The 14,071-nt window shown below is 42.2% G+C and overlaps 1 protein-coding gene across 1 annotated transcript in view; it reads right to left on the bottom strand.

Moving 5' to 3' along the window:
* The window catches only part of LOC115303518 (cyclic AMP-dependent transcription factor ATF-7), an 85,057-nt gene that overhangs the window by 6,947 nt on the left and 64,039 nt on the right, over positions 1–14,071 (bottom strand). The window contains exons 5-11 of the mRNA XM_029953311.1: positions 12,020–12,157; positions 9,832–9,989; positions 8,688–8,787; positions 8,043–8,156; positions 7,278–7,430; positions 3,219–3,419; positions 1,916–2,024 (exon numbers count right to left, since the gene is read on the bottom strand). Of these exons, the coding sequence (XP_029809171.1) occupies positions 1,916–2,024; positions 3,219–3,419; positions 7,278–7,430; positions 8,043–8,156; positions 8,688–8,787; positions 9,832–9,989; positions 12,020–12,157 (973 nt within the window). The remainder of the gene's footprint in view (positions 1–1,915; positions 2,025–3,218; positions 3,420–7,277; positions 7,431–8,042; positions 8,157–8,687; positions 8,788–9,831; positions 9,990–12,019; positions 12,158–14,071) is intronic.

Genomic DNA, 14,071 nt, shown 5'->3' with positions numbered 1-14,071 from the left:
TTGCTCAGGCCCAAAGTTTTGGTGCAATTTTTTATTCTTACCTCAGCGACACCACCCCATCCAGCCCGTCATCAAACCCTGTCACTTTAACTTCAGAACACACCCTGAATTCACCCCCTCCTCCTGACTTTCACTAACACCATACTGGTCCAAGGCTCCATCATCTCTTGCTTACAAGACTGCACTAGCTTCCTAAATGGACTTGCCCGCTCCTGCCTGTGCACTCATGCACTCTCCAAGAGAGTGATCCTGTTCAAATAGATCAGATCAGTCATGTCATTCCTCTTCTAAAAACCCTCAAATGGTCCCTAACAAAGAGTAAAAGCTGAGGTCCTCACTATGACCAATGAAGCCCTATATAAAAATGTTCCCATTAGCTCCCCTACTTCATCTCCAACTACTCTCTACCCCCAACTCTCTGTGATGCAACCACACCGGCCTTCCTGATGTTCCTAGAATGTGCCAGGCACACTCCCACTTTGGGTCTTTGCAATTGCTGTCCCTCCTATTGGCAGTACTTTTCACCCTTACATAAATGCATAGCCAGCTCCCTCACTTCCTTTTTTTATAAAATTTTTTAAAATGTTTACTTGAGAGAGAGAGAGAGACAGACAGACAGACAGAGAATACGAATGAGCAGGGGAGAGACAGAGAGAGATGGAGACACAGAATCTGAAGCAGGCTCCAGGCTCTGAGCTGTCAGCACAGAGTCTGACATGGGGTTCGAACTCACACATTGCAAAATCATGACCTGAGCTGAAGCTGGACGCTTAACTGACTGAGCCTCTCCCGGGCATGCCCATCCTTCACTTCCTTAAAAGTTTATTCAAAAACCACCTCATCTAAAATTTCAACCTGCTGCCAACATTTCATATTCCTCTTCCTGTTGTATTTTTTCTTCCAAGCATTTACTCTTATCTAACATATCATATATTGCACCTATTTATCTTGCTTATGTCTGTCTCACCTACTAAAATATAAGCCCCTCAAGGGCAGGGATTTTAATCTAATATTTGGTTTCCTATTATATCCTCAGCATATAAAACAGTGCCTGGCACAGAAGAGGCTCAATCAACATCTGCTTAATGAATGAATGTATCCTGAAGTACATATTAAAATTAAAATTTAAATAGAGATGCTTAAAATGAGTGATGTGGTTACTCTTTTTCTATGGGAACACATCTCTGAAATGATAAAGACAGTCAGTGGAAAAATAACTCAATATATCAAAAGTTGATAGCCAAAATCTCTATGAACTTATTAAATTTCTAAAGGAGAATGTTTTATTAGCTTTCACTGTCCATGAGCAAAGTATTCACAGTAATTTTAAATTCAGGACCATGCTTGTCCTGAGCAGAACTCTATGACTATCTCTTTCTAGCACTATTTTATGTGTGCACATAGGTTAGAAACTCAAACCACCACCAGCTCATCATTAGAAAGATAAAATATTCCCCCGTATCACAATGCTTAACAAGTGCCAATGCTTCATCTGCTGTTTATATTCTCTTAAGGTCAAGATAGTGTCTTTGGTATTAGAAAGACCTAAATGTGAATCTTGGCTCTGTCACTTCCCCAACTGTGTAACCTCAGGTACAGGACTATTCTGAGTTTAGTTTCCTTGTGTATCAATGGGGGCAAGATCTATTTCATGAGAGAACTGGGCAGATGGTAGAGTGCCTAACACAAAGTAGGCACCCAATGAATACTGCTACCCTTTATCTCCAACTATGATAACTCTATATGATTCTGAAAAAAATTATTTTGTAAGACTGGTTGTTCCAGAAAGGCTGTTCAATTATCGGATTGAACCCCCCACCCCCTAGAATGGGGTTACAAAATTATAAACAGTTCAGATACTCAGCACATGCAGTTTACTGACTGACCAACCTTGCTTAGGTTATGAGCCACTCACCTAAATAGCCTTGGGTCTTTTTCTGTAGTGCAGTGACTGGGCAGTCTTTATGAGCTAACAGTAGCTGTTTCAACTGAGCCACCTCATTGCGTAGTAACGTGACTTCATTCTAAAGAAGGAGGGAAGAAAAAAGTATCAAGAAAATTCATCTTCCACTCTTGAGCCCCCAGTGGTTGTCCCCACAGGGAGGACAGAATGCTGCCTTGATTTTCTCCCCTGAATCTGGGAGACTCCTGATCCAGCAAGGCTTCAGACAGCTCAGGGCCAGTACAGTTATGAATTCAACGACAGGAGCTGCTTATAGTGAAAAGTAGGGATTTATAATAGAAATATTACTCCTATTTAGGATAGATATAATCAAACCAAAATTAATAATGCATATGTCCTCTAAGAAAGTCTACTTCCAGGAATCTATTTACAACTACCTACTCAAGAGCGTGCAGTGTTTACCATAGGATTGCTATTCTGGCAAAAAATTAGAAATACTATAAATATCCATACTTTATAATATAACCATACTATAGAATGCACTACTTTACAGCTATTTAAGACAATGAAGTAGATCCTCTAAACACATGGCCAATTCTCCAGAAAATACTATTAACCAATTTAAGACAAACACACAGTCCCTCTCTGACCACCCCACAACAAATAGAAATGAAAAAAGAATACATATATGTCTGGTATGTGCACAACAAACTTCTCCACAGGAAAAAATAAGACTGGGAAAGGCATGCTGAAGAGGAACTCTGGTTTTGTTCTGTATCTTTTTGTGCGCGTGTGTGTATACATATGTTATATATATAAATACATTTACATACTACCTTTGTAATGAAATCTTTAATAAGTAATCAAAAGAAGGAACACTTATATTCAAGAGGATATCTGGATTATAATTTTTCTATTTGTGCTTGTGTGGCCTTTTCTTTCTCTTATTAAGCTGCATTATCTGGGGGAAAATAAATTTCCCTCTGGGTGTTTCTCGACCCCAGTCAGATTCTACTGATGACCTAAAAGAGTACCCTGGGGCAATTAATCTGATTCACTTTATCCAAATGGGTCTGTGGTTGATTCAGACTCCAGCAGCAGGTCTGGGAGTAGAAGGTAAATGTCTTTTTTAGTCCCTGGGGAAGATATTTTAATTTTGATTGCTGCGAGTTTCTTTCTGCACTCTTTCTGGCGCATCTTTTCGATCTGTCCTAATTTAAAGAATCATCATCTTTTATTATATTGTTTCACTTTTTCTGATTCAATTCCACTTTCCAGATTCATCAGTCCCAATAATCATCCAGGACCCACTCACACTCAGCTGAATGTTCTGAGAAGTGAGTTCCTCTGCCTTCTTCTCTAGGGAGGACACCCAGAGCTTCCGCTTTTGACGGCAGCGGGAGGCCGCAGCTCTGTTGCGTTCCAGAAAACGCTGCCTCCGCTCATCAGGATCTTCATCCACTGTGCGTCGCCGACGCCCTCCTCCGGTGCTAGGAGTGGGCTGGGCTGGTGAGACCTGGTGCCCAGGAAGGAAGAGGAGTTACTCGAAGGCAACGTCAACCCTTTCCAAAGGAGACCTGACATCAGGTAGATTAGCAAGCTCTGGCAAAGATCTGGTAAAAGAATGCACTAGGCTCTGCAATCAGAGTGAGTCTCACTGCCATGCCCCTGAGCTCCTCTTCTGCAGGAGTTCCACACTGTCTCCCATTTCCTTCCAGTCTTCTCAGCCCCATACTTTGAAAAATCACAGCTCAGGTGCAAACTGATTATTTCGGAGACGGACAAGATGAAACAAGTATCACTTTTCGTTTTGTAACAAGAGGAAATCTTACGGACAGAAAAATCATAATGGGGACATGGTGCCCAGGGGAACTTTTAGGGAGACTGTACAATAAAAATGTCTGAGAATCACTTATTTGGACAAGCAATATATACAAACAACTGAATGCTATACGTTTCAGAAAAGGAGAAAAGATTTTACTACCAGCAAGATACTGGCTATCATGGAGAGATATAGATTCATGTATTCTTATTTATAATCAGTTATTAATCATCCTCAGCAATCACTCTCCCTACCTTGTTGGTTCTGTTTGCTTTTGAACAAAAAATTATTCTTTAATCCCTTTACTAATTGGTGATACAGGACCACCTCGTCTTTAAACTTTAGGCAGATGGGGCGCCTGGGTGGCTCAGTTGGTTAAATGGCTGACTTCAGCTTAGGTCATGATCTTGTGTTTTGTGAGTTCAAGCCCCACATCGGGCTCTGGGCTGACCGATCAGAGCCTGGGGCCTGTTTCAGATTCTGTGTCTCCCTCTCTCTCTGTCCCTCCCCAACGTACACTGTCTTTCTCAAAAATAAATAAGCATCAAAAAAAAAAAAAAAGACATTTTAAACTTTAGGCTGATGTCCTGTCACTAAAGTACTTTTGGATCATCTTCCCTTTCTATTAGCTGATATGTGTTCAGAGAAGATAGACCAACTTTAAAACTTTTTTTTTAATGTTTTATTTATTTTGATACAAAGAGAGACAGAGCATGAGAGGGGGAGGGGCAGAGAGAGAGAAGGAAATACAGAACCGGAAGCAGGCTCCAGGCTCTGAGCTAGCTGTCAGCACAGAGCCTGATGCAGGGCTCGAACCCACAAATGTGAGATCTAACCTGAGCCGAAGTCGGAGGCTTAACCGACTGAGCCACCCAGGCGCCCCAAGATAGACCAACTTTAAAATAACAGCCAAAATTAAAATGTAGAAAGGTCAGGCATCTGTATAAAAGAAACCATATAATGTAAGACAATGCCAAAAAAATACATTCTTCCTGGATCTTCTGCTATTAGAGAATATCTATATTAGTAGTTCCCAAATGCCAGAACTCACATCAGTTGCATGAGAGAATGTATGAGCTTATAAAAAAATCCAAAAATGTTAGTCCACTTCAGGCCTTACTAAATCATGTTCTCTGTTAATGATCAAGAGATAATTTTATTTATTCACACTAATATTTTCTCTCCCAAAAGAAAAAAAAAGGAGAAGAAATTTAAAACTCAATTTGATGAGCTAGAGGTCTTGGGTCATCGCTTCTCACTGTCCTAAAGTAAGCATACACTAATCCTCTTGAGATTTTCAATTTCTTCTCTGTCCTGAGCTGAATGGAGCACAAGTAAAGAATGACGCTCTAGGAGGATGGGGAGAAGGAAATGACAGGCTCCTATTCTCTCACAGTAACTCAACAGCTTATGTAGGGAATGGGGGAGAAAGAGTGCGAGGAGAAAGAAGGGAAGAAGAAGTAAAGAAATCAGTGATGACTAAAAAGAAGTCATACCATTTTCTTTTTTTTTAATAAAATTTTTTTAATTTTTATTTATTTTTGAGAGAGAGAGAGAGAGAGAGAAAGAGAGAGACAGACAGAGTGCGAGCGAGGGAGGGGCACAGAGAGAGGGAGACAGAATCCGAATCAGGCTACAGGCTCTGAGCTGTCCGCAGAGTCTGATGTGGGGCTTGAACCCATAGACCGTGAGATCATGACCTGAGCTGAAGTTGAATGCTTAACTGACTGAACCACCAGGGCACCCGCATGGTATTTTCTTAAGAGGGAAAGCAGCAGAGCTCGGGCAAGGTGGCTGCTGCTTTACCATCTCCACCATTACGGGATGTTGGGCGAGTTTAGCTTCCAACAAGAAAACTCAAGTGAAGGCTTTTGTTGTTGGCCAAGCTTTAAGGTGGCATATGGACGTTAAATGTTAGGACATGTGGTGGTAACTGACGAAGCAGGTGGGGACATCGGAAAAAGGGGTTGGGCAAAGATGTAATTCTAGAAACCGATCTCAGGTTGTTGTCACCTGTCCAGCACAGACAATATGAAAACTAAGGCCTGTTTAGTTTTCAAAGAAACTTAATTAAAACTGAGGCTTTCTTGAGAAAAGAACTGGGCATATAAATGGAATTGCTCTAGCTTTATTAAGACTTTAATTTCTCTGTGATAAAAAGGGATTAAATTGATAAGGAAAAGGTGTTTTGCTTGTTTACTGAGCCATGTTCGTACTGTGACATCACATTAAAAAAATTTTTTTTTAAATATATTTTTTAAGGTTTTACTTATTTTTGAGAGAGAGAGAGAGAGAGAGAGAGAGAGAGAGACACAGCCTGAGCAGGGGAGGGTCAGAGAGAGAGGGAGACACAGAATCAGAAGCAGACTCCAGGCTCTGAGCTAGCTGCCAGCACAGAGCCTGACACGGGGCTCAAACCCACAAATCATGAGATTATGACTTGAGCCGAACCTGGACGTTCAACCGACTGAGCCACCCAAGCGCCCCCCCAATTTCTTTTAAAGTATGCTCGATGTCCAACCTGGGGCTCAAGTTCACAACCTTGAGAATCAAGGGTCACACACTCTACCAGCTGAGCCAGCCAGGCACCCCTGTCACCAGATTTTACTAATATATTGTTATTACTCAATTTTTGCTATAAAACCTAATCAGGTAAATTTTTTTTCTGTTTTTGTTTTGTTTTGTTTTTATAAGACTTAAAAAGAGGGAAAGAGACTAGGGGAACCTCTGTGGGTGCACAAAGTGGCTTGAGTGAGGCTCTGTCACATTTTTGAGGGCTCTGCAGATACTTCATGCACATGTTTATAGGAAAAAAAACCCCAAAAAAACAAAAACTGAGACCTTCTCTGTGACAGTGCTGCGTTATCTACCTAGTGTGCCTGAAGTAAGTATAACCCAAAAGAAGGTAAAGAATGGTGCACATGGGGGTGCCTGGGTGGCTCAGTCGGTTAAGCATCTGACTTCAGCTCAGGTCATGATCTCAGAATTCATTGGTTCAAGCCCCACATCAGGCTCTGTGCTGACAGTTCAGAGCCTGGAGCCTGCTTCAGATTCCATGTCTCCCTTTCTCTCTGACCCTCCCCTGCTCGTGCTGTCTTTCTCTGTCTCTCAAAAAAAAAAAAAAAAAAAAGGGGGGGGGGCACCTGGGTGGCTTAGTTGGTTAAGCGTCCAGCTTCGGCTCAGGTCATGATCTCACAGTTCGTGGGTTCAAGCCCCGTGTCGGGCTCTGTTCTGACAGCTAGCTCAGAGCCTGCAGCCTGCTTCACATTCTGTGTCTCCTTCTCTCTCTGACCCTCCCCTATTCCCACTGTCTCTCTCTGTCTCTCAAAAATAAATAAAGAACATAAAAAATTTTATTAAAAAAAATTAAAAAAAAAATTTAAAGAATGGTGCACACTTAGCTACTGTCAAACTGAACAAGAACTAAAGCACAGGAAGATGCCCAGAAACTGAAATTCACTCTTCTGTAATTTTTCCACTCCTTCAAAAACAGACATGACATAAAGAGTAATGGTGACACAGTGGGCTTCCCCATCCAAATACCCAACTGACCTGTGGCTGGGCAGGGGATGGGGCATCAGGGTGTTGGATGAGAATCTGGCTCTGCTCAGGACGGGCCGTCACCATGGTGCTGGCAGTACCTACCACCATTCCACATCCACCATTGATCGAAGAGACTTGGTGGGTTAGTGTGGCTTTTAGTCTCTGTGAGGAACAATAATAAAAAGTAGTTTGTCGAGGGTGAGATTCTATCAAGGGTGAGAGAGTGGGCTTAAATTTTAATACTGACCTTATAAATAGCTAAAACTTCCATGCCAATTTGCCTTTAACAGAGGAATTAAAAGAAAATGACAGGGAGAATGTGCACCTGGATCCCTAAAATGCCTACTCTGTTCCTTGGCTATCATCCTGGGCACAGTTGGAGGGTGGGGGTTGTTGAAGTAATAGAGTCCAGATGAAAGCTCTCTTCTGGAACCTGGCCAGGTGCTGGTTACGCAGCTATTCACCTCTTGGCCAGCTCTCCTGCCCACTCATCCACCCTCCATCTGTTACCCTGGAACTGAAACAGCAAGCATTCCATGCCAAACAATCTGTGCTGCCTCTTTTCACTGCCACGGTCTATGTACCACACTCTGAAGGTGGAAGAGAGGAGATAGGAGTCATGAATCAGGGTCTTTTCTTCTCCAGATCCCACAACAGGGTATCTTTAGCTCTGCAAGCCCCATAAGGTTTCTTTGCTTGGCTCACTTGAAAAAGCTAGACTGATAACACTTCTTTTGAAAGGGCCAACGTTGCCCCAAGCTGGGATGTACTCACCATTTTGGCTTCTGATGGCATAGGGTGGCCAGAGGGAGAAATGGAACCGCTGCTGTTAACTGGTGGGCCAGGGATACCAGGAATGTTGGGCACCATAGACACAGGTCTGGCCAGCTGGATCAAGAGAAGGAAGAAAAACCAGAAGGGAACATAATACTAGTGGTAGGGCAACAGCTTCCCAAAATGAAGTGCTTCTGAGATTGGCATGTCAGGGCCTGTTCTGTGCAACTTGCCCACATGGCATACAGGGACAGCCTGGGAAATACCTTCCCCCGTAGAGCACCACAGGGTAGGGAATCTAATCCTTCAGTGCTATGACAGTTTCTATAGGAAAAACTGGAGCTGTATCTTGAGGAAAGTGGTGGGCAATTTGGGAGGTGCTAAGTGCCAAATGAAATCAACCAATCAGTAGGCTGGCAAGACCAATTTCTAGACCAGGAGCCAATTGTCCAGATGAGGCTTTGTCTAGTGTTCCATAGAGCTGGATTGGCAGAGGTTAGTGAAGAGTTTGGGCAGGCTGCCACGCTCAACTAATACAGACCAGAGCCCACGTTTCCCTGGGGCTCATGTGTGTTTACAAGCATTCAGGTGGAAGGGAGGGATTAGTGTGTGGGTAGGGTTGGCTGCCCCAACTAGAGAGCTCACCGATATGACAGAAGGCATCTGTACCGGAGGCCCTGGCAGCACAGGCATGGTCTGTCCATTAGCAAGATGCATGACGAGAGGGAGGGAGCCAGTGGGAGATCTAGAGGAGACATGAAATAAAATGCTCATAATACAGACCCTTTTGCCTAGGGACCTTCCTCCTATAATTACAAGATTTCCCAGTCTTCTCTAGTTGGGGAGGCTATAGGATAACATCATAAAATCCTGACACCCTCAGAAAGGTAGAAAAAGTAGGGAGTGCTACTTACCTTACCTTATAGATGGAGAAAAATGCTAAGATCTTTACCCTTTGCAAATTAAGCAAACAGCACTGAATTCAAATGGGTGGGAAGCTAATCCTATTAAGATTTTAGCACAAGTAAACAAACATCCTCACCACTGGCATATATATATATATTGTTTTGCCTTAGGCAGGACTTGGAGCAACCAAAGCTGTCATTTTGCAAAACTGAATTCTGTCATATGAGAGCCAAACATGAGTAAATTTCTCTTGTTCTTTTTGCATGGATTGCTCTACCCTGCCTCCAAAGATGTCCCTTTGTATTTGTCCTAGCAGGTCCAGCGAATAAGCTTTAAGAGGCTGAATCCTGACAATAACCTCTTAACCCAGGGGTACCTAGGAATGGGAGCTCAGGTCATCTCATTAGGAAATCTGTATGGACCATGCCAGGACTGAAGACAAACAAACAAACAAAATTAGGGGTAGCAAAGACCAAGAACCCTAACCAGGACTGAGGGGTACATCAAACTCAAAAAAGATGACTTAATGGGTTTCAGCCCGTCATTCAGTAATGCTCCCGCAAAACTTGTACAGATTGAGGCCAAGAATTAAATATACTTTCCTGTGTGGCCTCTACCATTGTGATGAACTTTCTAAAGTTTTAAAGATTCTTCTTTTAGATCAAAGAAGTATTAAACCTCCAAATTAAGGAAGCATTATTCCCAAATAAATACTTGCTTGTCTACTAATAAGATAAAGGAGATTTCTGTTTATGGCAGGAAATTTTATTCTGAGAGGCAATCTCACTGACTTGTTTTCCTTGCGTACTCAAAAACAGTCCTGTTTTCCATCAAGTACAAAAAGATTCAGGCTTCATCGTTTCTCTCTGCTCTCTTTACTTACCCCAGTTGCCTGTTGGATGGTGGAGCCTGTGTGATGACAGAAGTAGGGGAGGGAAGGGTTGGGTGAAGTGGATCATAGCCCAAGTGGAGAGGCAGGGAGCCAGGGCGCACGATGGTAGGTGTGGGGGTAGAGATCACAACAGGCTTTGGGGCCACCTCCTGGGGAGAAAAGACCAACAGATCACAAAATGCTATCAAGGGTTGGTTATAGGAAAATATGTAGCTGGGAATATGTGGTACAAATCTACTGGAAAGAGCACTGTGGTAGCTCGTGTAAATCATGCCCTGACTCCGTGGTGATCATGGACCCATCACTCACCCGTGCAATAGGAATGCTGAGTGAAGACCTCTGGCTATCTCCCTTTCAGGGATGACTGCTATGCGAGTGAGAGGACAGCTGGAGAATCACCTGGAATCTTTGTAGAAGGACTGTAGTGCCATGTAAGTTCCAAGGACTGTCAGAATTTTCCGGTCTCTATATTCCCGTTCCAAAAATTTTTTTTTACTGTTGATTTATTTTTGAGAGAAAGCGAGCACAAGCAGAGGAGGGGCAGAGAGAGAGGGGACACAGGATCTGATGTGGGCTGCACACTGACAGTAGAGAGCCTGATGCAGGGCTCAAACTCACAAACTACGAAATCATGACCTGAGCTGAAGTCAGATGTTTACGCTTAACTGATTGAGCCACCTAGGTGCACCTGTCATTCCAAATTTGATGCCTGAGTAGTCCTCTGATCTCTAATGAGAATAGACAGGGTGTAAGACCAGTGATAAGGCAACCAGTATCTCCTAGAGAGCCCTTTAAAAGAGGGCTATGTGGGGATGGCATGCCTGGCTGGCTCTGTGGGAAAAGTATGCAACTCTTAATCTCAGGGCATGAGTTTGAGCCCCACGTTGGGGGTAGAAATTACTTAAAAATAAATAAAACAAACAAAAAAAAGGGGGCCACAGAAGTTTGCATAATGGTCTTGTAATAAAGCAAACTGCTTCCCACTGTTAACCTGTTTAGGGTCTTAGCTGCCAGTGGCCACACTGGTCCTCAAGCATCTCCAGACAACTTCCAGGACCTGGCTGCTAATGAAAAGGGAGAGAGAGAGGAGGGATTGTTGTAATGTTTAAGGAGGGAGCAGTTTGGAGAAGTTATCAAACCAAACTTGGAGGGAGGTAAAACTGAGATACAGATGCTCTAACCATACTGGACATTAAAATTATAACCACTAGCAGAACAGTAGAGGCCGGAAAGAGGCATGAGGGGGTTCTGAGAGTATCTGGGTGCTGGTTACATAGGCCACAAACTTTGAAAATTCAGTGAGCTGTATACTTACAATTTATGCCCTTTTCTGTATGTGTGCTATATTTCAGTAAATTCATTAAAAATATTACTTCATAAAAAGTTCCCCTTAAAAAAATTATACTCAGAATCCTAGATTTTCTTTGAGCCATTAGAAGACTTCCTTCTAAGAAAACTTTTTTGTAAATCATTTAATATCTAATTTATGAATTATACATTTTTTTCTTTTCTACTTATTAACTGAAGCACAACATATATAAAGTGCATTAGTCTAAAGGATACAACTAAGTGACTTTATATATGTAAAATCAGGACAGAGCCCATTTCCAGCACCCCAGAAAGTGCTCCTGTGTCCCTTCCCAATCCAAACCTTCCCTCACAAGAGCTAAACATTATTTTGAGTTCTCTCATCATCAAATAGTTTTGCCTCTTCTTGAACCTAATATAAATGGAGTCATGTATGTACTTCTGTGTCTGAATTTTGCTGCTGTTTTTCAATATGACATTTGTGGGATTCACCCATGTTGCTATTTATATCACTAGTTCATTAGTTCATTCTTTTTTTAGTGCTATGTGGTATTTAGAAATATACCACAATTTATTTATTCATTCTCTTGTTGAAGGACATTTGGACTACTTCGGTTTTTTTACTATTATGAGTACAACTGTCATGAACATTCTTAAATACTACTATATAGTGGACACACACACACTAATTTCACTTCCTTATAGACTCAGAAGCGGAACTGCTTGGTCAGAGAAAAGGTGTCATTTATTTAAGTCTTTTAAACAATGAACATTTATTTAAATATAATTAATCCTGTATCACCCATTATTTATACAACTAATGAATAAAAGCTTAATCTACCCACCAATTAACACCTGGTAGCGAATTTACCTTTTCCTTGAGTGGCGGGGAGCAGGGACTGGAGGCAGGGCTATCAGGCGGGGATGAGTCTACCTCCACTGGCTCTTCTTCTTTGATTTTGATGTCTGGTGTGGGAGGCAAAGACATGTCAAGGGGCCCACCAGCAGCCTGTTAAAAGAGAGAAATGAGCATAGTTCAACCCAATGGTTCCCTTCAAGCTGAATCTAAATCTTTCCATTAAAAGATGAAGAAATATACTTTATTATTATTATTATTAAGTAGGCTCCACACCCAACATGGTGCTTAAACTCATGACCCTGAGATCAAGAGTTGCATGTCCCAGAGACTGACCCAGCCACGTGCCCTAAGGAAATATACTTCAAAGTTTAGCCTTTGGTCAAAGAACTGAACTGCAAGTCAAAGAAATATAGAACTTAGGTTTTATGGTCAACTCTGGGCACATCATTTTAACTTCAAAGAACCTGTTTTTCTAAATGTAAAATGGAAATAATACCTGCTTCACAATGGGTGAATACTTATAAAGATTCTGAAAGGTATAAAAATACTTATAATGCTTATAAAGGCCTTGAAAGGGAGGAAAAAAAGACAATACTTAAATCCATGCAAATACCATAATTATATTATTTTTCAGGAAAGTAAAATAATCCCTGAATCCAGTGCTTGCCTATTTCCAACCAGCTCTGTTGGCCCCTGGAGAACTGTGAGCCCTTTTTCTGCCAACCACAAGAACTAGATTATCCAAGTATGAAAAGAAACAAAGACAGGGGCGCCTGGGTGGTTCAGTCAGTTAAGCATCTGACTTCAGCTCAGGTCATGATGTCGCAGTCCATGAGTTCAAGCCCCGCATCAGGCTCTGTGCTGACAGCTCAGCCTGCTTCGGATTCTGTGTCTCCCTCTCTCTGCCCTGCCCCACTTATTCTCTGTCTCTGTCTCTTAAAAATGAATAAATGTTAAAAGATAAATAAAAACAAACAAAGACAAATTAGCTATTACAGTACTGCAAACAAAAGGGGGACTGGGTGGCTCAGTCGGTTAAGTGTCTGACTTTGGCTCAGGGTATGATCTCACCGCTTGTGGGTTTGAGCCCCACGTCGGGCTCTGTACTGACAGTTCAGAGCCTGGAGCCTGCTTCAGATTCTGTGTCTCCCTGTCTCTTTGCCCCTCCCCTGTTTGCACTCTCTCTCAAAAATAGATAAGTAAACATTAAAAAAAATTTTTTTTTAAGTACTGCAAACATGATAGGGAAAATCTTTTCTAGGGAATTTCCCTTGCTTCAGGGTGATGTGATCTCATCCCAAAATCTGGTGGTAGAGGCTATAAGTTAGGAAGCTAGGCTTTGGGGGTAATAAAGAAAGGAAAGACTGGTCATTTGATCAATGAAAGAAATTAGAACTTGGTCCCAGAAGCAGGACTAGAGAAAACCAGAAAGGAAAGAGAGTGCTTTTCTGGCTGCAGTGAATCACTTCAAAGAACTGTGAGGCTGTAAATGGCTTTGCAGGACCCATAAACCATCTGAGATGACGGCCTGACACTGCACCACGACAGGAGGGCTGGCACTGCAGTTCAGTTTCATGACAAAGTAGATCCTTTGTTCTATTCTTTCCATACCTTGGGCTTCCTGGCGAAAGAGGGAGCTTGCTTCTAACTCTTCCCTTGCTCACTTAATCCCTAGAAACCTTGGTAGTTGAGCACACTGAAGATAATCTGGTGTCAACTACATTAGAGAAGGTGGTGATGGTTTTCCTCTCCAATCTGATGGGGGTGAGCAATAGCAAAGATGCTTTCATTTCTGCCCTCATTTTTTCCTACATTGAGAAGATGTCAGGCGCAATTCAACTAATTCTGGGATCCCTGAAAAGTCAGACGGTGGAAGGAAGGAGAGGCCTCTAAGTAAATACAACTACAGGTTTAAAATCCCTTAGAGGCATCTCCTAGAAAAGCTGTGGTTCAGTAAAGTTTTAAACTTTTTTTTTTAATATTTTATTTATTTTTGATACAGAGAGAGACAGAGCATGAGAGGGGGAGGGGCAGAGAGAGAAGGAGACACAGAATCTGAAGCAG

Source organism: Suricata suricatta, chromosome 10, assembly GCF_006229205.1.
Source record: "Suricata suricatta isolate VVHF042 chromosome 10, meerkat_22Aug2017_6uvM2_HiC, whole genome shotgun sequence".
In the NCBI taxonomy this organism is placed as follows: domain Eukaryota; kingdom Metazoa; phylum Chordata; class Mammalia; order Carnivora; family Herpestidae; genus Suricata; species Suricata suricatta.
Note: the sequence above shows the minus strand (reverse complement) of the source record. Positions and strands in the feature narration are given on the sequence as shown.